The 20,764-nt window shown below is 51.1% G+C and overlaps 1 protein-coding gene across 1 annotated transcript in view; it reads left to right on the top strand.

Moving 5' to 3' along the window:
• Nucleotides 1–20,764, top strand: part of SIPA1L3 (signal induced proliferation associated 1 like 3) — a gene marked incomplete at both ends in the record, with an annotated part of 95,511 nt that overhangs the window by 9,527 nt on the left and 65,220 nt on the right. Inside the window, 5 exons of the mRNA XM_079723669.1 lie at nt 4,141–4,329; nt 5,564–5,738; nt 7,813–7,916; nt 10,720–10,877; nt 16,669–17,245. Coding sequence (XP_079579795.1) covers nt 4,141–4,329; nt 5,564–5,738; nt 7,813–7,916; nt 10,720–10,877; nt 16,669–17,245 — 1,203 coding nt within the window. The remainder of the gene's footprint in view (nt 1–4,140; nt 4,330–5,563; nt 5,739–7,812; nt 7,917–10,719; nt 10,878–16,668; nt 17,246–20,764) is intronic.

The raw sequence follows: 20,764 nt of genomic DNA on the forward strand, positions 1-20,764 counted from the left end.
TAGCCAGGGACTCTGGCCCAGCAGGCTCGGTGGGTTCCCTTTGGCCCCAAGTATGAGTTTTTGACAGCCTTAGTTTTGTTAGGGTTAGAGGTTTAGATTTTTTTTTTCTTTCTTTATTGAAAAAGTAACAGTCACTCATTAAGAATTTAAACAGTATATATGTATACAAAGTAGAAAAGGAAGAATCTTGTATTAACTGAAAAAAGCAAGTGTAGTAGAGAACCTCATCTGGGACCTCACTTGTGTTCAGTAGGCACCGATGATTGTGTGATGTAATCTCCAAAGCATACTGTTAAGTGGGGGAAAAACAAACTGTAGCTTCCTATTAAGGTTAAATTTTCTTTAAATTTTTAACTACACATATGGCTTTGTGTAAAAACATTCAACGTGTGTAATGTGATAATGGCTAACACATATATTGAGTGCTCACCGTATGCCAGATACAGTGGTAAAAAAGCACTGTACATGGATTATCTTACTGAATCTTTATAACCCTTTGCGACAGGCACTGTTATTCCCCATTTTATAGATAAGGGAACAGGCACAGAGAAATTCAGCAGCTTGCCCAGAGTCACACAGCTAGAGAAGGGGTTAGAGCCGGGATTTGAACCGAGGCAGACTGACTCCCAAGTGACCTCCCAGGAAGCGCTCTTGGAGGGTGGACGCAGCACAGGGGAAGGCAGGGATGCATCTGAGTCGGTAGCCGGTGGAGAACAACCTGTGCCGATGGGAACCTCCTTGCTGATGTGGCCCTGAATCCCTTTCACAGCTCAGTGAGATGATGCCAGATGTCATCAAGGGTCAGAGCACACAGGGTCTCGCAGCCTGAGCAGCGAGTGTAGTTTTGTTTGGTTTTGTTTTAAGGCAAGGTTTTTTTTTTTGAATTTTTCTTTTGGCTGTGTCGAGTTTTAGTTGCAGCACGCAGGATGTTCATTGAGGCATGCAGGATCTTTCATTGCGGCGTGCGGGCTTTTCTCTTCTCTAGTTGTGTGCGGTTCTAGGGCATGTGGGCTCTGTAGTTGTGGCGCACAGGCTCCAGAGCACGTGGGCTCTGTAGTTTGCGGCAGGCGGGCTCTCTCGTTGAGGCATGCAAGCTCAGTAGTTGTGGCGTGTGGGCTTAGTTGCCCCGTGGCATGTGGGATCTTAGTTCCCTGACCAGGGATCGAACCCGCATCCCCTGCATTGTAAGGCAGATTCTTTACCACTGGACCACCAGGGAAGTCCTGCGAGTGTAGATTTTATTGGGAGAGAGATGGAACGCTGTCAGCAGGTTCTGCACAGAGAGACACGATCTGACTCAAGCTGCTGCGGGAAGAATGGACTGGCGTGGGTGGGGGCGGGGGGCAGGTGCAGGGAGACCAGGAAAAGGCTGCTGTCACAGTCCAGGTAGGACATGATGGTGGACAGGACCAGGTGGAGGGCAGAGGTGGCCACACGTTGCAGCCTGCCAGTGCCCTACTTATTATCGCCAGCAGAGAAGGAAGAGCTGGGAGCTTTTCAAGTAGTGGCTTTTGGTCAAGTCTTCAGAGCCAAAAATGTGACGGTAGGCCACCTGTCTCGAGTGTGGAAGAGAATGAGGATTTCTGGTCCACGCTGTCTCTTGGCCCCAGCAGAGGGCACTGTGGGGCAGTGTCAGCAGGATAGAAAGGCGCTGATCCTGTTGGTGCATTAATCGAAATTCACAGTCCCAGGGCCCCCCAGACTGGCAGGGCAGAGCATCCATATCACAGTTTTTCATGATGTATTTCAAGACTGTCCTGCTTATCCTAAGAGAGATTTGTTTATTAATTCCCAAAGCCAGAACTGGGAACTCCCAACCATGAGATCATTCATTCCTAACACGCATGCCTCTTGCCCAGGTCCTGTTTGGCAGGGTTAGGCTGTATGCTTAGAGGCAGTGTCATGACACGTCATTTTTGCCATCTCTTGCATCTGTTGACTTGGGGTGAGCGTGTTTTTCCAGTTAACGCTGATCCTCCCTAGTCTTTAAACCGTAGCCCCAAGTGTATTTTGGGTGCAATCCCCTTGGGGGAGGATTTTTTTCCCTGTCTTGCTGCAGACTAGGGAGTCTTCTTGCTGTGGTGCTGGAGCTGCTGTGCCTCACCCAGAGCACAGCAGAGCCTGGCGACCAGCAGCACAGCGTAGATGGAAGCCTGAGCTAGTGATAGTGAGGACGGGAAGCAGCAGGGGCTCTCAGACAGGGCTGGCGGGGTGTAAATTGGTACAACCACTTGGAAAACGATTTGGCAGTTCAGTAAAATTGAAGATTAACATGCCTGGTGACTCAGCAATTTCTCTCCTAGGTATAAACCCAGACGAAAATGTGTCCATGTGCACTAGGAGATGCTTTCGTGAATGTTCCTAACAGCACTGCTCACAGTTGTCAAACGCTGGAAGCAGTTTCCAGCTCATCAGCAGTAGGATGGATTAAATCCATTGTGGTAAAAACGTCAGCCTCTTACTGCCACATGGTCGTATCTCACATCCATAACATTGAGAGAAAGAAGCCAGATAGAAAAGAACACAAACGACATGAAGCTCAGAAGCAGGCAGAAATAAATTATGGTGTGAAAAGTCAGGATAGGGTTGCCGTTAGGGAGGTGGGAAGGGGCACGAAAGAGTTTCCGGAGGCTAGTAATGTGTTTCTTGGTCTGGGTGGTGATACCTAGGTATTCACTCTGTGATAATTCCTTGAGCTGTACTTATATGTGTTGTCTACTTTTCTGTATATGGATTATATTTCACAGTTAAAAAACAATTTCAAAGAGAGAAATCATGAGCTTTGGAGACGTCAGACCTAGGTTGGAATCCTGGTTCAGCCACTTAGCTGTGGTGACCTTGGCTAAGGCACCTAGCCTCTTACAGCTTCAGTTTTCTTATCTGTAAAATGGAGATCGTAAAATCTCCTCTGAACAGACCTATACCTAGATAACTGCTATCATTCCTGGAATACAGTGCAGTGAACTGTGCCTTCATAAATGTGACTCGTTATTAAGACGTATCTGTTAGAAATTGCTTTGTCTACAAAGTAACAGAAAACATGACTAACAATAGCTAAAACAAATACGGCATTATTTTAATTATCTAACAGGAAGTCTGGGGGTAGGCAGTGGCAGGACATGACTTCTGTGTAATTTTTGTTGTTGTTGTCTCTTTACTTATGATCACAAGATGGCTTCCACAACTCCAAACATCTTATCCTTATACCAGTGTCCTTAGAAAAAATGGGCAGGTGGAAAGGGGCTTTCCTTTTACCAGGGAAGAAAATCTGCTCTAGACGTCCTCCCCAAGCTAAATTCCATCCCATCTCATTGCCTGGAACTAGTCATGTAGCTAATTGTAGGAAAAACTTGGAAAGCAACATCTGCGAAAGGGGAATGAGATGGCCATGATTGGCTTGACTCAAGGTTTTCAACCCTGGCTGCACATCAGAATCACCTGAGTAGTATTAAAAGAGACAGAGAGAGAGAGTGAGTGTGTGTGTGTAAGTATACAAATATACAAATATGTAAGTGTGTGTATACCTACATACGTGCATGTATACATATAAGTCTGGGCCCCACCACAGACCAGCTGAATCAGAACCCTTGGTGGTGATTTTATCAGGAAACCAGGTTGAAAACCAGTGTCACAATTCAAGATCCAAGATGGTACCGGTGTCCAGGGCAGGCAGGTGTTTTACATAAGAGCTTATGGTAATAAGTGTACACATAATATTATTCTGATAATGACAGTAAGAGTGTTTGTTTGAGTGTCTACATTGTGGAGCTTGTTTTATTCATTATACCTCTTATTACCTGACATAATCCATCTCCTCCCCCGCACGTCAGCTCCAGGAAGACAGGGGTCTTTCTTTTTTCATCATTCGTTGAACAAATGAAGGATGTTCCATCCACTGTCTCATTTAGTTCTCCCAACAGTCCTTGGAAGCTGAGGCTCACAGATAGGCAGTCACTTGGTCAAGAACACACAGCCAGGAGGCAGCAAGTTCAAGTTGGTCCAGACCTAGTGCTTTCTGGCCCGAGAGCCCAGGCTACTAACCATCCCACGTGTCACTTTGAGAACAGGACACCCTCATGTGCTCTCATCCCTTCCCGAGTCCTGAGAGCCTCCTAATGTTCCCTCCTCTCCCTCGAGCAGCTCACCACCCTGCGTGGCTCCATCCTGGAGGACGCCACACCCACAGCTATGAAGCACGGGACAGGGCGGGGCCTGCCCCTGAAGGACGCCCTGGAGTATGTCATCCCCGAGCTCAACATCCACTGCCTGCGGCTGGCTCTCAACACTCCCAAGGTGACGGAGCAGCTGCTGAAGCTCGACGAGCAAGGGGTGAGCTGGGAGCCAGGGAGGGGGGTGGGAGGGCACTGGGGCAGCAGCCTGCAGCCCCACTCCCGGTACCTCCTTCTGTCTTGGTCACTTGTTTTTTTCTCCAAAGAACAGAAACCCACTCAGGTTAGTTCCAGTAAAAGCAGTGGTCTCCTATCAAATTCTAGGGATACCAAGAGCCAGAATGTGACTGGGTCTTAGGAGGGAAATAGTCTAGGAACAAAACAGCCACCAGGTTCCCGTGTGTGTGTGCATGCTCCCTCTCCCTTACTGCACACTGCCTCCCTCTGCTTCTCTGGCCCTCCCACAGCTCACAGAATTACTGTTAGGGTTATAGGCACATGCAGGCCCCAGTTAGCTGACTCTCAGTCCCAGGAGAGCCTCTGACTGGCCCACACTTAGGTCACGTGACCGTCGAAGGTCCAGTCACCAGTGAACAGAGGAATCAGGGATACATAAAACAAACATGGAGGACTTCCCTGGTGGTGCAATGATAAGAATCTGCCTGCCAACTCAGGGGACACGGGTTCGAGCCCTAGTCCAGGAGGATCCCACGTGCCGCAGAGCAACTAAGCCCACGCGCCACAACTACTGAGCCTGTGCTCTAGAGCCCATGAGCCACAACTACTGAGCCCGCGAGCCACAACTACTGAAGCCCACGCTCCTAGCGCCTGTGCTGTGCAATGAGAGAAGCCACCACAGTGAGAAGCCCACGCACCGCAACGAAGAGTAGCCCCCGCTCGCCGCAACTAGAGAAAGCCCGCGCACAGTAACGAAGACTCAACGCACCAAAAATAAATAAATAAATAAAATTAATTAATTAAAAAAAGAAAAAACATGGTTATCGAGGGCTCACCCCCTAAAAAACAATGTTGACTAGACTGAGTCCTCCAGAATTTCCTTTTGCAGAACCTTAGCCAGGTCCAGTCCACCTACTGTGGGAAGCCGGCCAAGGTCTTTCCCTTGAGAGAATGGCGTCGCCAGCCGCCCTCCGCCCTCATGTAGAAAGCACGAGAATGGCGGCACCAGCACCTTGTTGTGCCTCCCTGGAATGGCAGGGTGGGAGAGGGACAACTGGGATGTGCCCCCCTGCTTTTTTTCTTCTCTGGCTGTGGCACTGAATTCCTGTGTGACCCCGGCAGCTCCCCGGGCTCCACGCCCGAGAGAGCCTGCTTTGTTCCGTGCCCCCCTCCATTCTGCCTGGCCTGCCTCCCTGATGCCGCTCTCGCCTCTGCAGCTCTGCCGGAAACACAAAGTGGGCATCCTCTACTGCAAGGCCGGCCAGAGCTCGGAGGAGGAGATGTACAACAACGAGGAGGCCGGGCCGGCCTTTGAGGAGTTCCTATCTCTCATCGGAGAGAAGGTCTGCCTGAAGGGCTTCACCAAGTACGCCGCCCAGCTGGACGTCAAGAGTAAGTGGCAGTGGCGGGTGGCCTTGCGGGGGGAGCAGGGTGGGTCCCAACCGCACACTCATCCCCTGAGCTAAGGCCCAAAGGCCTGGTGACACCCAGGTGAGGACTCCAGGCGGCGGGAGCTCGAGGACTCCGTCGTTGGGAGTGCGGGCAGTGCAGCCACTCTGGACAGCAGTACCTCATTCTAGTAGAGCCTGAAGACTCACTTGCTTTGTGTGTCAGCCCTTGCGCTCCTAGACATGTCCTCTGAGATCCTGTGCACATGTGCGCTGGGAGACGTCCTGAGGGGTCATAGCCACAGACACCTGCATGGTGCCCAGTGTGCACAAGGACTCCGGGGTATACAGTGCTCCTGGTCAGTGTCCCCAACTAACAGGAAGGGCTGCCATGGCCTCACAGCCACCTGGAGGTCACCTGGCTCTGGCACTGGCCAACCAAGGCGTCAGTGACCTCACCTGTCACAGCTTCTCCCCTAGAATGGAAGCCCACAAGAATAGGGATTCCTCGGTCTGTTTTACTGCTGTTTCTGCTGCACCTACAGTTAAATAAAGCTGGTGGACCTCAGTGCTCAAAAAGGCCAAGTAGTAGGCTTCCAGGGGTGAGTGTGACACCCTGGAGTTACTTGCAGTGCGGTTTGTGGGTTCACTCACGCGTCCAGCAAAAACAACCTCCTGGCTGTCCTCCCTGGGCAGGAAGGAGCAGTTCAAGATGATAGGAGCACATATGAGGAACCCAGCCTCATGTGGGGGCTGGGCCTCAAGAACATGGCATGTGACCCGAGAGGGATGAGTTGGAATAAAATAGGCAAAGAGGGAGCAGGAAGTGCGTTCCAGGGAGAAAGAACAGCATGTGCAAAAGCCCTGAGGTCTAAAGGCTGTTGTTCAGGGAATTAATGTGAAGGAGAAAGTGAGGGAGGCAGGCGGGGTCCTCACCATGCAGGACCTTTAGGGCTAAAGATTAGGGATTTTGGTCTGTTTCCTATGAGAATTTTGAAACTCATAAGAGGCAGCATTGAATACTGTTAAGGAAACACTCTGGAGTCAGATAGCCTGAGTTCCAGTCCAGACGCCACCACTCACTGAAGTGTGCGTGACCTTGGGCAAGTCACTCCCTCCCTGTGCCTCAGTTTCCCCCATGGAGCCCCTAATCAGGTGTTTCTCCCTGGTCATAACGCCCTCCCATTAAAGATGAACGGTATTCTGACTCTTATGATTATCATTTCCTTCTTTTCGTCATAGTTTTGTCATCTTCATATGCATCTCTAAATAATATAACTCGTTTTGCCTGTTTGACAACATAATGTGAATGGAATCATACGGTTTGTGCTCCTTGTGTCTGGCCATTGTATTCTTGGGATTTGCCCATGTGGTGGCTGTGACTCATTTCTTTTCACGGCCATGTACCTTTCCATAGTATGAACTGTTTATCTATTCCTTGGACTAACATTTGGAGGATACTTGTACCTATATTCCGGGGCATCTGTGTACAATTTCTCTAGGCTGTGATCCTAGGAGATGAAGTGCTGGGTCATCAATTCAGCCTATCTTCAGGTTCAGTCGATCTTACTAAAGAGTTTTCCAAAGTGCTTGTACCAATTTACACACCTGACCAGCCACACAGAGGGTTCCAGTTGCTCCACATCCCCACCAACCCTTGGCACTGTCAGACCCTTAAATGTTTACCAGTCTGGTGGGTGCTTAATGTACGGTTTCCTTTTTATCTAAATTTACTGGATTTTAAAGGGTGGAGTTAAGTGAAAACATCAAGTTAAAAACTAATACAGGGCTTCCCTGGTGGCGCAGTGGTTGAGAGTCTGCCTGCTGATGCAGGGGATGTGGGTTCGTGCCCCAGTCCGGGAAGATCCCACATGCCGCGGAGCGGCTGGGCCCGTGAGCCATGGCCGCTGAGCCTGCACGTCCGGAGCCTGTGCTCCGCAACGGGAAAGGCCACAACAGCGAGAGGCCCGCGTACCGCAAAAAAAAAAAAAAAAAAAAACTAACACAGATGGCATGTGGGATATGGCAGGAGCCCAGGGGTTTTGGAGACGTGGTGCTAACTGGTGTTTCTCTTTCAGCTGACTCCACGGGAACCCACTCCCTCTACACGACGTACCAGGACTATGAGATCATGTTCCACGTCTCCACCCTGCTCCCTTACACCCCCAACAACAGGCAGCAGGTCAGTGGGGCCCAGGGTGGGGGCCCCAAGTGACTTCCGGTGGGTGCACAGCTGAACCCACGGCACTGTCCCTCCCCACAGCTGTTAGCTGGCTGCCTGCCCGGCACTGGCTCTCCTGGCACCATCCTGTACAGCATGTGGAGGCCTTTGGCCCTGGAGACCCTCTGCATCACGGTCTCATCACCTGGGGGTTGGAGACTAGGTCAGGTGTCATTCACTGTCAGTTTTCTTCTGTTTGCTTGTCCATCCTGCTACCCCAACTCCCCTCAAGAGTCTCTTGAGTCACCAGGGATCCTATGGAAAAAAAAAAAGTGAATCAGTCAACATTATTTCGACTGCAAGTAATAGAAGCACAAATCAAACTGGCAAAAGCAAAAAATGGGATTTACTGGGTTAGGTAATTCTCAAGTACTGGGAGGGGGCTAGCTTTAGGTATGGCTGGATCCAGGAGCTCAAACAGTGTTAGGAATTCTTTGCATTTCTCGCCTCTGCTTTTCTTCATAGTGGCCTTATTCACAGATCTTCCCAAGTAGTGCAGAGTCGCCCCCCAGCAGCCCTCGCCTTACATCCCACCAGCTTTGCTACCATGGGAGAAAGAGAGCTGTGCCTTGCAGAAGTCCCAGAAATGTTTCAGGAATGAATCTCATTGGACCACTCACTTGCCAGGCCCAGGGCAGGGATGGAATGGGCTGATTGGCCAAGCCTGAAGGACATGCCCACCCCTAGAGAGGGCGAGTGAGGTCAGCTCAGCTTGAAACGTTGACAGAGATCAGGGAGGTGCTTTCCCAAAGGGGATGGACACGGCTGCCAGAAGGAGGAGGAGGAGGTGCTAGGTGGGTGCAACAGCTGACGCCCACCGCCAGGAGCCTCCTCACCTGGACACGCCATGCATGCTCAGTCCGGGAGCAGTTCCTAATGAACAGAAACCCCACAGACTTATGGTTTAGTGTATGTATTTTTTTCCATTGGTACAGGTGATGTTGTAGATTTTACTGGCCGAAAATGGTCAAATATCGGTGATTTCAGAAGGTTCACCTAATAGCAGCTGTAAGAGCATTGCCGTCATTAGGCCTGGGTTGGAGTTCTTTCTCTGCCACTTCCTAGCTGTGTAATCTCACCTCCCTGAGCCTCAGATCCCTCCTCTGTAAAATGGGTGGAATGATAGCACCCATGTCTCAGGGTCATTGGGAAAGGACCCTGCACTCATGCATGAAACTGGGGCTTGAGTCAGGGCCCGACATGGGAGGCGCACAGGAAGCAGACAGAAACCTACTCCTGGACGTCTGGGAGGCATGGTGGGGAAACCTTGGGTTGTGGAGTCCAGCAGAAGTGGGTTCAAATCCTGGCTGTTTCCCTCCATGACTGTGTGACTTAGGGCAAGACGTTTAACCCCCGGGAACCTAACTTTTCTCATCGGTAAAAGGAGGTAGGATGAGTTAATGCCTCACAGCCTTGTTGTAAAGACGAAACGAGGACTTCCCTGGTGGCGCTGTGGTTAAGAATCCGCCTGCCAATGCAGGGGACACGGGTTCTATCCCTGGTCCGGGAAGATCCCACATGCCATGGAGCAGCTAAGCCCGTGCACCGTAACTACTTAGCCTGTGCTCTATAGCCGGCGAGCTGCAACTACTGAGCCCGCACACCCTAGAGCCCGTACGCAGCAAAGAAGACCCAATGCAGCCCTCAAATAAATAAATAAATAAATGTTTTTTTTTAAAAAAGATGAAATGAGGTTGCAGCTTTCAGATGTGGATGTAAAATGCCTAGTACAGGGCCGGCCACAGTAAATGGGTACTTTATCTAGCAATTTAATTTAATGCAGTGTAAAACACACATAAAGAGCTAACAGTTCAACAGTGTGAGTTGTGCCACTCTGTGTGACTGGATTTCACACCACGGGCCACCTCATGTAGAGCTGCATGTGTCTCCCATCTGCGGACCTCACATGGCCAACGGGGATTCCTAACAGTTACATGAAGACTAAACTTGTACAAATAAGAACAACGTAATTTCAGCAAACGAGTAAAATGTCGTGAGTACATCATCGCCTACAAGGATGACAGAGTTTTTCTCAGAGACCGTGACAGGCAGGGGAGAAAGGACAGGGCTCCTGTGGGCTGCTCTGAAGCCGCTGCCCCAGGCTTCTCAACTCAGGTGTCTGGGGAAGGGGCGGCGGCAGGAATGGGCCCTGCCAGCGGTCTCGGGTCTGACTCTGCCATTGTCTGTGAGCGTGGCCTTGAGCAAGTCGAAAGCTGCCAGCCCATGCTCTTCTCCAAGAGATGTTTCTTGAGCAGCTGCTGTGTGCCAGGCTCTGCTCTAGGCGCTGAGGATACAGCAGGGGGCAGCAAACAAAGCAGACAAAACCCTTGTTCTCATGGAGCTGACATGGTAGTGGGAAAAGACAGACAAGAAACAAAGGGAAGAGGGGAAGCCGCTGTACGCTAAGTGTCAACGAGTGTTAAGTAATAAAGGCAGAAAAGCAGAGGGGGTGACACCATGGATAAGACAGTCAGCGAAGGCCTTGTGGGAGGGTGACGTTTCAGCCAAGACCTGAAGGAGGGAGGGCGGGAGCGAGCCATGTGGGGATCTGGGGGAAGAATGTTCCAGGCAGCGGGAAGAGTCAGGGCAGGGGCCTCGAGGAGGAAATGTCTCTGGGGGGTTTGAGGGGTAGCAGGAGGCCAGTGTGGCTGGAGCACAGTGAGCGAGGGGGAGCACTGAAGGAGACGAGACGGCAGAGAGGTGACGGGGCGGATCGTGAGCCTTGAGCCGACCATGACGTTTTCCTCTCCCTGCCGTTTTCCAGCTACTGAGGAAGAGGCACATAGGAAACGACATCGTGACGATCATCTTCCAGGAGCCCGGGGCGCTGCCTTTCACCCCCAAGAACATCCGCTCCCACTTTCAGCACGTCTTCATCATTGTCCGAGTCCACAAGCCCTGCACTGATAGCGTCTGCTACAGGTACGCACCTGCACCCTACCCCTGCATGCACTGGTCACAAAAGCTGGTTTCCAGCATCCGGGCAACGTGCGGCAGAGGGGGCGGGGGACAGCTGGCCCAGGTGGGCTGCCTCCTGCGTTTCTTGTTTGTGCTTCAGTAGGGGAGCTCTGTTCACACCTTCCCACACCTTCTGAGAGAGTGATTCTTAACCAGAAAGGGGCATGTCACCCCAGTTTCCATAAGCAAACCATCAGGGATTTGTATTTGCCTGGAATCTTTTGGTTGCAAGTGACAGAAAACCCACCTCAAAAAGGCAGTTACATACGTTGGTTCTCATAAATGACACGTTCAGGCCTAGCCAGATGTGCTCCACTTCCCTGTCTGTCGCTTCGTTTGCTGGCAGCTCCAAGCTTAACATCTTCCCAGCTGCAAATCCAGCACAAAGACAGCTTTCCTTTCCCAGGAAAAGAAGCCCCAGGATTGAGGCTCCTTGACCTGCTTGGGGTCACGTGCCCATCCTAGAGTAAGACCACCAGCTGTGCCTGGGCACAGGGCGCATGGGCTGAGAGGCACAGGAAAATCGGAATATGGTAGGATGGAGACAGGGCAGGCAGGGGCCCCCCTCGGGAGGCAGAGCTGAGGGTTCTCTTAATTCGCAGATCAAGAAGTGACACAAGCCACAGACCCATTCAGCGTCCTCCCCAGGCACCAGTTCTCACCTGGGGGCGGGCCGGCCCCCAAAGGACAAATGGAAAGCTCTCTGGCCTCTCACCTCTGACCCCCAACCATCCTGTTGCCTGTCACAGAGGCAGCTACTATTAGCCATTTCTCACGTATCCTGATACCTTCGGGTCATACAGGCAAATGCTTACAAGTATTCCTTTTCCACCTTTTTAACACACATGGTACCATATCCCACACACTGTTCTGCATCCTGTATTTCTTCGCTCAACAGCCTTTGAGAACTTTGCACACCAGTCCGTAAAGTGCCTCTTCCTTCTTTATGACTGCGTATTAGTCCATCACGTGGACGCCTGAGCATCTCCCCCCATCCCTTATCAATGGGCGTTTGGGTTGTTTCCTGTTGCCTGCTGTTACACTCCCCCTGCAGTGCATAACCTAGTTTTGTGGGGGGTTTTTGTTTTTTGTTTTTGTGTTTTGGCCATGCTGTGCTGCTTGTGGGATCTTAGTTCCCTGACCAGGGATTGAACCCGGGCCCTCAGCAGTGAAAGCACTGAGTCCTAACCACTGGACTGCCAGGGAAGTCCCCATAACCTAGTTTAGACTGTCATTGCACACGCGTCCAAGTACACAGCTGGGATAGATAAAGTCCCAAGCAGGGAGTACTGGGCCAAAGGGTATGTGCGTAGGTACACTGGGTGGTCTCAGTGGAATTGCCAGAATGTACCACTTTCTTCTTGGCCAAATGTGTGAGAGAAGGGAGGTGGATTCCAGTATGCAGGACGTGCTGTTTGACCACCGGGCTAGATGTGTTGCCCAGTGGCCGCTGGGAGCCAGTACACCGCATGGCAGGGCCTTCACACAGCCCAGGCCCAGGCCTGCAGCCCCCCTCCCTCACCCCCACCCATTTGTTCCCGGGACGGAGCAGCAGCTACAAGGGCCTGCACCTCCAGGCTCCATGTGGGCCTGAGGTTACTTAGATGCTGTCGATGTTCCTCAGCAGCTCAAAGGTAGCCCTGGTGAGCAACGATGGAGTTGTTCTCGAGCTCACACACACATACACACAGACACAGAAGGAGACAGCCCTCCTGTAGCACATCAGAAGCAGGGGGCTGCTGGGTGGGCCTTTCTCCTAACTGTGAGCTCCCTTCTCCTACCTGGGTTATCGCAGGAGCCTGCGGCTGACCTCCTGCCTTTCCAGGCCGGCCTTCACGTGGTTTCCAGAACGATCTCTTTTTTCCTGACGCACAAAGCTTTCTTGGTTTTTTTTTTGCAGTTTAATTTAAAATATTTTTATTATGCAACATTTTAAACGTTCTGAAAAGTACAGAGGATAATAGAACAGACACCCATGTGCCTACCACCAAATCTAACAGATGTTAACATTTTGCCATATTTGCTTCAGCTCTCCCTTTATTTCTGAAGAAAGAAAGTGTTAGAGATACAACCAAAGCTGCCCCTCCTGCAACCCCTTTCCTCCCCTCCTCTCCTTCCCCACATGCAGCTGCTCTCTGGACAGACCTTCCCCTGTCCCCCACCCCAAAGGTGTCCCCAAACACGTTTCTGTCTCAGCACTCATCACCCTGTAGGAACAAACTGTTGATGTGACTCTCGCCTCCCTCGAGGGTAACCCCACGTCATACTCACCTTCATACATCTATGCTGGCCCGGCGCTTGCCATGTAGAGGACCGCAAAGGCGCCTTTGCCAACTAGACACATGCCTGGCCCAAACATTGTAGGCCCTGAGAAGATAGTTGTTGAATAAATAATTGTGAGTGTTCTAGAAATACTGAGGTACAGCGACCAGGTGACCTGGTGGTCGCACCATCTCCTGGCTGCATAAGGAGATGTCGCCCTTTCCCGCTCGCTTCAAGTGCGTACTTTCTGCATAGCGCACCAGCATCCCTGCAGCCTGTGGGCTGGGGAAACCCCATCCCTCCTGCTGGGGAAGTGAGGGACCAGCTGTTCTGATTGTCCAGAAACCTTCAGCAGCTTGCAGTTTCATAATTCTTAAAATCATGAATCAGGACTATGGGAAGAGCCCAAATCTGTCACTATAAGCAGCTACGTCCTGAATGAAGAAGTTGCAGAGCCATTCACATCTGTAAAGTACAGTCTGAACATGGCTTTAATTAGAGTAGAGAGACTGGCGAGGTTGTCTTATCCATCCCCCTGCCTGGAGGCAAGGCCACGCCCACAGGGTTTCCCACAGAGGAAAAGCTGCCTGGTTTGTGTGGCCTTTGAAGAACCTCTCCACCGGGAAATGCCTTTTTCTGTCAAACCTCCACATTGGTAGGAATCTGTTTCTTCTTGGTCTGTCTGTTCAAGTTTACTTTAATCAGTATTGAACACCTGTGCTGGCTCTGGGGCGTCAGCTGAGCCCAGGTGGGTGGCACCTGCCCACACACATTCCCGGGATGTAGAGAAGGTTTCACTGGCCAGTGAACTGTGGAGATGGAGAGCAAGGGGTCTGGCCTGACCCACCTGGGTCTGCAGTAGCTCCCTCCATGGTCTCCTGCACATTCTCTGGTCCCGTCCATCCCTTTCTTCATGGGGCAGCCACGGTGATCCTTACAGATTGTCAGCCTGGCACCTGCATTCATCAGGGACCCGCCAGAAGCAGGTGCCCCCCACTCTGGGTTTTAACTGAGGGATTAATGAACAGACTAATAGGTGTGGGTATGTTAAGGGAACCAGTACAGGAAAATGAGACATCCAGGGACCAGCAACAGCAGGGAGCCATTACCCCACCCCCAGGGATGAGGTCAGAAGGGGATGGGAGAAGTTTCTGGAAACTGGGGAGAACTATGGCTTTGGGAGAGGGGCTGCGCAGCAGAAGCTATGGCTGTTGAGTAAAGGGCCCAGGACTACAGCCACTGCCACCATCCGAGCCCAGCAGGGAGGCAGTGAAGAGAAATAAATACTCCACCCTCTCTCCTCTCCCCTTCCCATAGCCTGGCCAGGGGAACCCAGTGAAGGTCGCACAGCCTGTAGAAACCCACCTTCCAGGGCAGAAAATGGTAGAGACTGCGTCTGGGGGCACAGGCGGTGAATAGCCAGCCCAGATGGTAAAATGGTTGCTTGCTTCGGGATGAAAAGCGCTAACTCACCATCAAGGCCCTGCCTGGCCTGGTCCCTGGTGACCTCATCCGCCTTCCCCCCTTCACTGCCTGGGCTCTGGGCACCCCGGCCTCACCTCGCCCTGCGCGTGCTCTTTCCTGTCGGGCCTTGTTCCTCCCATGGTCACTGCCTGCACGGCCCTCCCCTCAGCTCTTCCGCTGTCTCCTACTCAGCTGCAGATCCCATCGCAATTTCTCTTCCTCACAGCAGCCTTCCCAGAACACTAAATCCCCAGGGCCCAAGAGGGGGTGTGTCCCAGAAGCACCGGTCAAACAAATGCATGCATGTCACCCTGTCCCCTTGTCAAGTTGGGTGGGGGCTTGGGAGTCGAAACCTGAACAAGCCTTTCATTGTGGTTGGGTTTCACAAAACAGGTTTTAATCAAGAATCTCATTATTTTAAAAAGTGTCTTACAGTATGAAATCTCTCCCAACACTGTAATCACAAGCTGACATTTTTATAGAAGGTGAATGCAGTACTCTCTAAGAAAAACCTCGTTTTCAGCACCTCATACTGTTTTTTAATCGTCATTATGTAAACAGCGTAACTCATGGTGTCTCTGGAGCCCCTTTAAATGTCTTTTTCGGGAGAGTTGTCTTCCCCTGCCCCGTGGATGTTCACCCTGGCAGGTGCTATAGCCTTTCTGCCTGATACTAGAAATCGTCTAACTTGTAGCCACTGAGTCTGGAATGTCACAAACGAGGTTCATCAAGTCTAAACTAAACTTATGCAGTATATCAGCAAATCTCCTGCCTCCCAGCTCAGGATTGCCTCTGCCTGGGAACCTCGGTGGATGGGGAGCCTGCTTCCCTGTCCTCTGTTTCTCCGCCTTGCACTTCCCCTCCCCAAGGCGTGCTCACTGCCAGTTTCTGACCTGTCCACGGTTGGAGCACAAGGAGAAAACGGGAGACAGGGAAGTGTCACTGGGGCTCTGGTCACAGCTGGCTGCGTGCTCTCTGGGCTCTGCGGGGGCTCCCTGCCCACCTTCTAGATCTCCCAGGCAGGAGCAGACCCAAGTCTCCTACCAAATATAAGGGTCACCTAGGGACGGCCCCTAGCCATGGGGCCACTTTCTCCAAAGATGTTCCTCCCAATGAGATCCTCCATCTCTAGTTTGCCTAGTGGGTGAGAAGGTTATTTGGGGGAACAGGTTTTAGATCATTTCCTTTTTACTTTCTCACTCAGTTGCTATCTGATTTCTATCATAATAGCATCTCAGTCAAAACTGAAGTAGGAAGAGCCCCACCCTAACTTCCCCATACAATGAATCTTCAGAACAACCTCTGTAGAGATGACTTACAAAGTGTGTTAGTCTTACACAAGTGTCTGAAAGAAGTAAATCACAGAACGTTCCATATCAGTCAGGTGTTCCTACAATAATGCTGCTTAACAAACCACCCCGAAGCTCAGTGGCTCACAAACATTATCATTTCTTCTTGGCTCACACATCTGCAGGTCAGCTGAGGTCTGGCTGGCCCTGGCTGCAGGTCTGCTCCAGGTGTCCTCATCCTCCTGGACCAGTAGGCCCCGGGGCATGTTCACCTCATGGCGAGGGCAGGTGCATAGGAGGCAGGCCTGGCCCGCACACACATTTGTGCCTTTGCTCGAAAGCCATTGGCCAAATCAAGTCACATGACCAGGCTCAGGCTCAATGGGGTGGGGATGTACCTGCCCACAAAGGTAGAGAGGAAGGGGTGAATTTTTGCCAAACTATAATTTATCGCAAGCCTGTATGTATGTAAAACAAGATTAACTGAAGTTGAACAATGCTAGGAAAATTATCCTTTGAATATCAGTGGACGTTCTAACATCAGTTCTATAGGAAGTAAAAATGCATGCATGTGCCCTAATACTTTCTCCAGTTTCCAGTCTAGTCGGCTGGCAACTTACTAGTTAGACGTAGACTTCGTTCTTAGAAAGGAAACTCCTCCTTCTGGTCATGTATTGTCTTTCTAAAGGAACTCTCAAGTGCCTATCTTTCTACCATCTAAATAATTTCTCCCTCCTCAGTATGGCTGTGACCCGATCCAAAGATGCTCCTCCTTTTGGACCCCCCATCCCCAGTGGAACCACATTCCGCAAATCTGATGTCTTCAGAGACTTCTTGCTGGCCAAGGTGATTAATGCTGAGAATGCTGCACACAAGTCTGACAAGTTCCACACCATGGCCACCAGGACCCGCCAGGAGTACCTCAAGGACCTGGCTGAAAACTGTGTCTCCAACACACCCATTGACTCCACCGGCAAGTTCAACCTCATCTCCCTGACCTCCAAGAAGAAGGAGAAGACAAAAGCCCGGGCAGGCGCTGAGCAACACAGCGCCGGGGCCATTGCCTGGAGGGTGGCGGCTGAGGACTTCGCCCAGGGGGTAGAAATCGACTGCATTTTGGGAATTTCCAACGAGTTTGTGGTGCTCCTGGATCTACGCACCAAGGAGGTGGTGTTCAACTGCTACTGCGGGGATGTCATCGGCTGGACCCCAGACTCCTCGACGCTCAAAATCTTCTACGGGCGAGGGGACCACATCTTCCTAAAGGCCGCTGAGGGTTCTGTGGAGGACATAAGGGAGATTGTCCAGAGGCTGAAGGTAAGGGAGAGAGCTTCTCAAGGGTGCTGCAGTTCTGTGGTCTGGCAGAGGCCTTAGGAACCACTAAAATGCCTCCCTGAGCCCAGTCAGTTAGGCCAGGACACTCTTTGGCCCCAAGAGAATCAGAATTGTCACTTACACACCAGGGGTCTAGTGGGTCCCACAGCCTGGGTTCTTTCTGGGGAAGGTGTCCGAGGCTCTCCGTGCCATCACCTTGGGAGGACAAAAGGCATATTTACTCACTCAAGATGTTGATAGGAAAGATAAGTTTAAACTCATGTTAAAAATGTAAGGATACTTTCCAGAAGAATTAAAACAGAATGAAAGGTTTCCAGACCATTAAAATATAGGACAGAAACAGGATGTTGTGGTGGGGAGTATACAAAAGCATAATAAAAGAAACAAAACAAACAGAAAATTATATGGCAGGAATAATTCCACATCAGTAATCACAGTAAACGTGAGTGGTTTAACATCTCCTGTTAAAAAACAAAGACTCACAGTCTGGATAAAAATCTTAACCCTAAGCTCTTGGCAGCTCAGGCTCGGACTGATGCCAAACCAAGGGTAGCAGATTGGTTTCAAGTCAGATGACAACTTAGTTGGTAATGGCTGTTTGAAGCATTGGGCTAAGAAGTACTAAGGCCACATCTGAGTCCCGTGTGAAGGAATGCTGTGGTCGGTGATTGGCTCTCAGTGGGTTTAGCAGAACGGCATGTCTTGCATGGAATAGAGAAGGCAGTGTATCACGGGAGTTAACACAGGTTCTTGAATCGGAAGGCCTGGCTTCAACTCCCGGCACTGCCACTTACCAGCTGTGTAACCTCACCCTGTTACTTAACCGCTGGGTGACTCAGTTTCCCCATCTGAAAAATGGGAACAGTAATCATCCTACATCATGTAAAAGTTTTAAGGATTGAATGAGTTATGTGGCCCAGGCAAGCTGCCCAGACTTGGGAGGCCGTGACCTCCAGAGACCACTATGACAGCTGGCTGTCCTCACCCTTCTAGGCCTTTGCACTTGCTCTTTGAGTTCAGTTGGATTGGTAAAGCCCTGCTCTCAGCTTCCCTGACTCCAAAATTCATGCCCCGCCTTAGACTACCACAGTAGCTTGTGTGTAGATTTCCCATTAGGATGTGAGGTCCGTGAATGAGGGCCTCTGACTGTTTTGCTCACTTGCTTATCTCATATGCACAGATCAGAGCTGACACATAGTAGGTGGTCCGTAAATGCTGATTAGTTGGTTAGTTGAATGAGATGACTGAACCCTGACTCTGTGCTAATGAACCATTTACGTGCATGACCTCACAGTTCTTCACCCACCCCGTGGAATGTAGGCACTGTTTTTATCCCCACTTGACAGATGAGAAATGCAAGGTTCAGAGGGGTATAGATACTCACAGAAGGTCATACAGTAGGTGGCAGACTGGGATCTGAATCCAGATTTTTCTGACTCCAAAACCTGTTTGTGCCCAGACTTGAGGCTGATAACTAACTGCTTGCCTGGCATCTCCACTCGACCTTGAAACTTAACATGTCTAAGAGCAAGCTCCTAGTTTCCTTCCCCATGCCTCCCAGGGTTCTCCTGTCTCAGCAGAGGACAAGCCCATCCCTCATTTGTGGGATCAGAGGCCTCGGCATCAGCCTCACTCCCCTTTCTCTCACACCCACATCCAGTCTGTCAGCTCCGTCTCCAGTAGGCAGGCTACACTACTTCTCCCCCTTCCACAGCCCCTCCTGGCCTATCCAGTAGCCTCCTCCCTGGTCTCCTTTGCGTCAGCACCTGCTTCCCTGTGCTCTCTTCTCAGTAAGGTCGTCAGAGGGATCCGATCATGTCACTGCTCTGCTCAAACCCCTCAGCTCACTCTGGGTAAAAGCCCAATTCCTTACGGTGGCCCATGAGGCCCTGCGTGGCCTCTCTGTCAGCCTCTCTGATCTTGTCTCCCCTTGCTCTCTCCGCTCCAGGCACACAGACCTCTGCTGTTTCCAGAGTGTGTTCATCAGGCATCCAGCCTCAGGGCCTTTGCACTGACTGTGCGCTCTTGCTGGAACACTTTCCCTCATCCCCACATGGCTCCCTCCCCTTCTATATGCCTTTAGTCAGATGTCACCTGTGAGTGAGGCCTCATTATCCAAAATTGCAAACTCCCCTCCCCAACTTGGCCCTGAGCTTATTCCACCCACTTTCCCTGCTTTAACTTTCTCGATAGCACCTACCACCATCTGACGTGTATTTTTACCTATTTGTTGTTTGCCGCTGTGTCCTCAGCACCTAGGCCAGCATCTGGTGTGCAGTAGGCACTCAGTGGCCGTGGACTGAAGGCTCGCATGCGTGCTACCTTGTAGTAATAGCAAAAGTGGCCATTCATGGGGGGCTGACTGTCTGACTGCTTGCAGCCTTGCACAACCTTACATTTCTTCTTCCCAAAAGCCCACTGAGGGAGATACTGTTATCACCCCCAATTCACAGATGAGGAAGCTGAGGCCCAGAGAGGTAAAGCGACTTGCCCAGGGCCCAGAGTGAGTTTAGGGCCTGGGTTCTTAAACATGAGAGGTCTTCCTCCCAAAATCCTGACAGCAGCTTGCGTTTCTTGAGCAGTGACCGTGCCAGGCACTGTGCCAGGCTACATGGTTTACCCACATCCTCTCTGTCCCACGCGCACCCCCGTGCCTGTTGGCGCAGTGCTTTTAGAGCACATTTCCACAGCCCCCCTCACAATCTCAGTGCCCCAAAGCCCGCTGAGAAACCGGGCAGCCAGGAAGTGATGACATAAGCCATCTTCTGTGAAGGGACGGACCCATCTTAAATGGCTCACAAGGTGAGTCTTTCTTTGTGAAGTCCTCCAGGGTGAGGGTCCACACCCTCCCCCGGCACAGCTGGGATTCAGACATCCTTTGTTTGTTAAGTCGACAGGTTTTATTATGTGCCGGGCCCTGGGCCGGGCAGTGCTGGGACTCAGCAGTGACCACGGTGGGCCCAGGCTCCCATCCGAGGCAGACACTGAACAGGAATCACAAGTGCCAAGAGGCTAAAAGGCAGAGTGCTGAGGATGCCAGGGGACCCTATCATGGTGGGCGGTCTCAAACCCACAGATGGGATGCAGCCCCCAGACATATTTAGTTAGTTACCAATGCTTAACATTCCGAGGATTTCGTATGAACCTAGCTTTCTGGCTTCTCTTGAAAAACTGGGGGATCTGGCTATCCAGGGCCTATGTTTATACTGGTCAGGGGTCAGCTGAAGCAGGGTGTTGGGTGCCCCCTTTACTCAGGGTGTGAGTGCACCATTTGACCATGGTTCTCACCAGCCTGCATCTCCCATTACCCACAAAGCACCCCAGCTTGTGAGCCTTGGCCCAGGGTAGAGCGCGGCTTCCCTGAGGAAATGACTTAAGCTGAAACTAGAGCAGTAAGTAGGAATCATCCTGGTGAAGAATGAGGGGGAAAATAAATAAAAGAGAAAAAAAAAAAAAGCAGGGGAAGCAGCATAGCAGCAGGGAAAACAGCACAGGGGCTAA

This window comes from Hyperoodon ampullatus, assembly GCF_949752795.1.
Source record: "Hyperoodon ampullatus genome assembly, chromosome: 18".
Classification (NCBI taxonomy): domain Eukaryota; kingdom Metazoa; phylum Chordata; class Mammalia; order Artiodactyla; family Ziphiidae; genus Hyperoodon; species Hyperoodon ampullatus.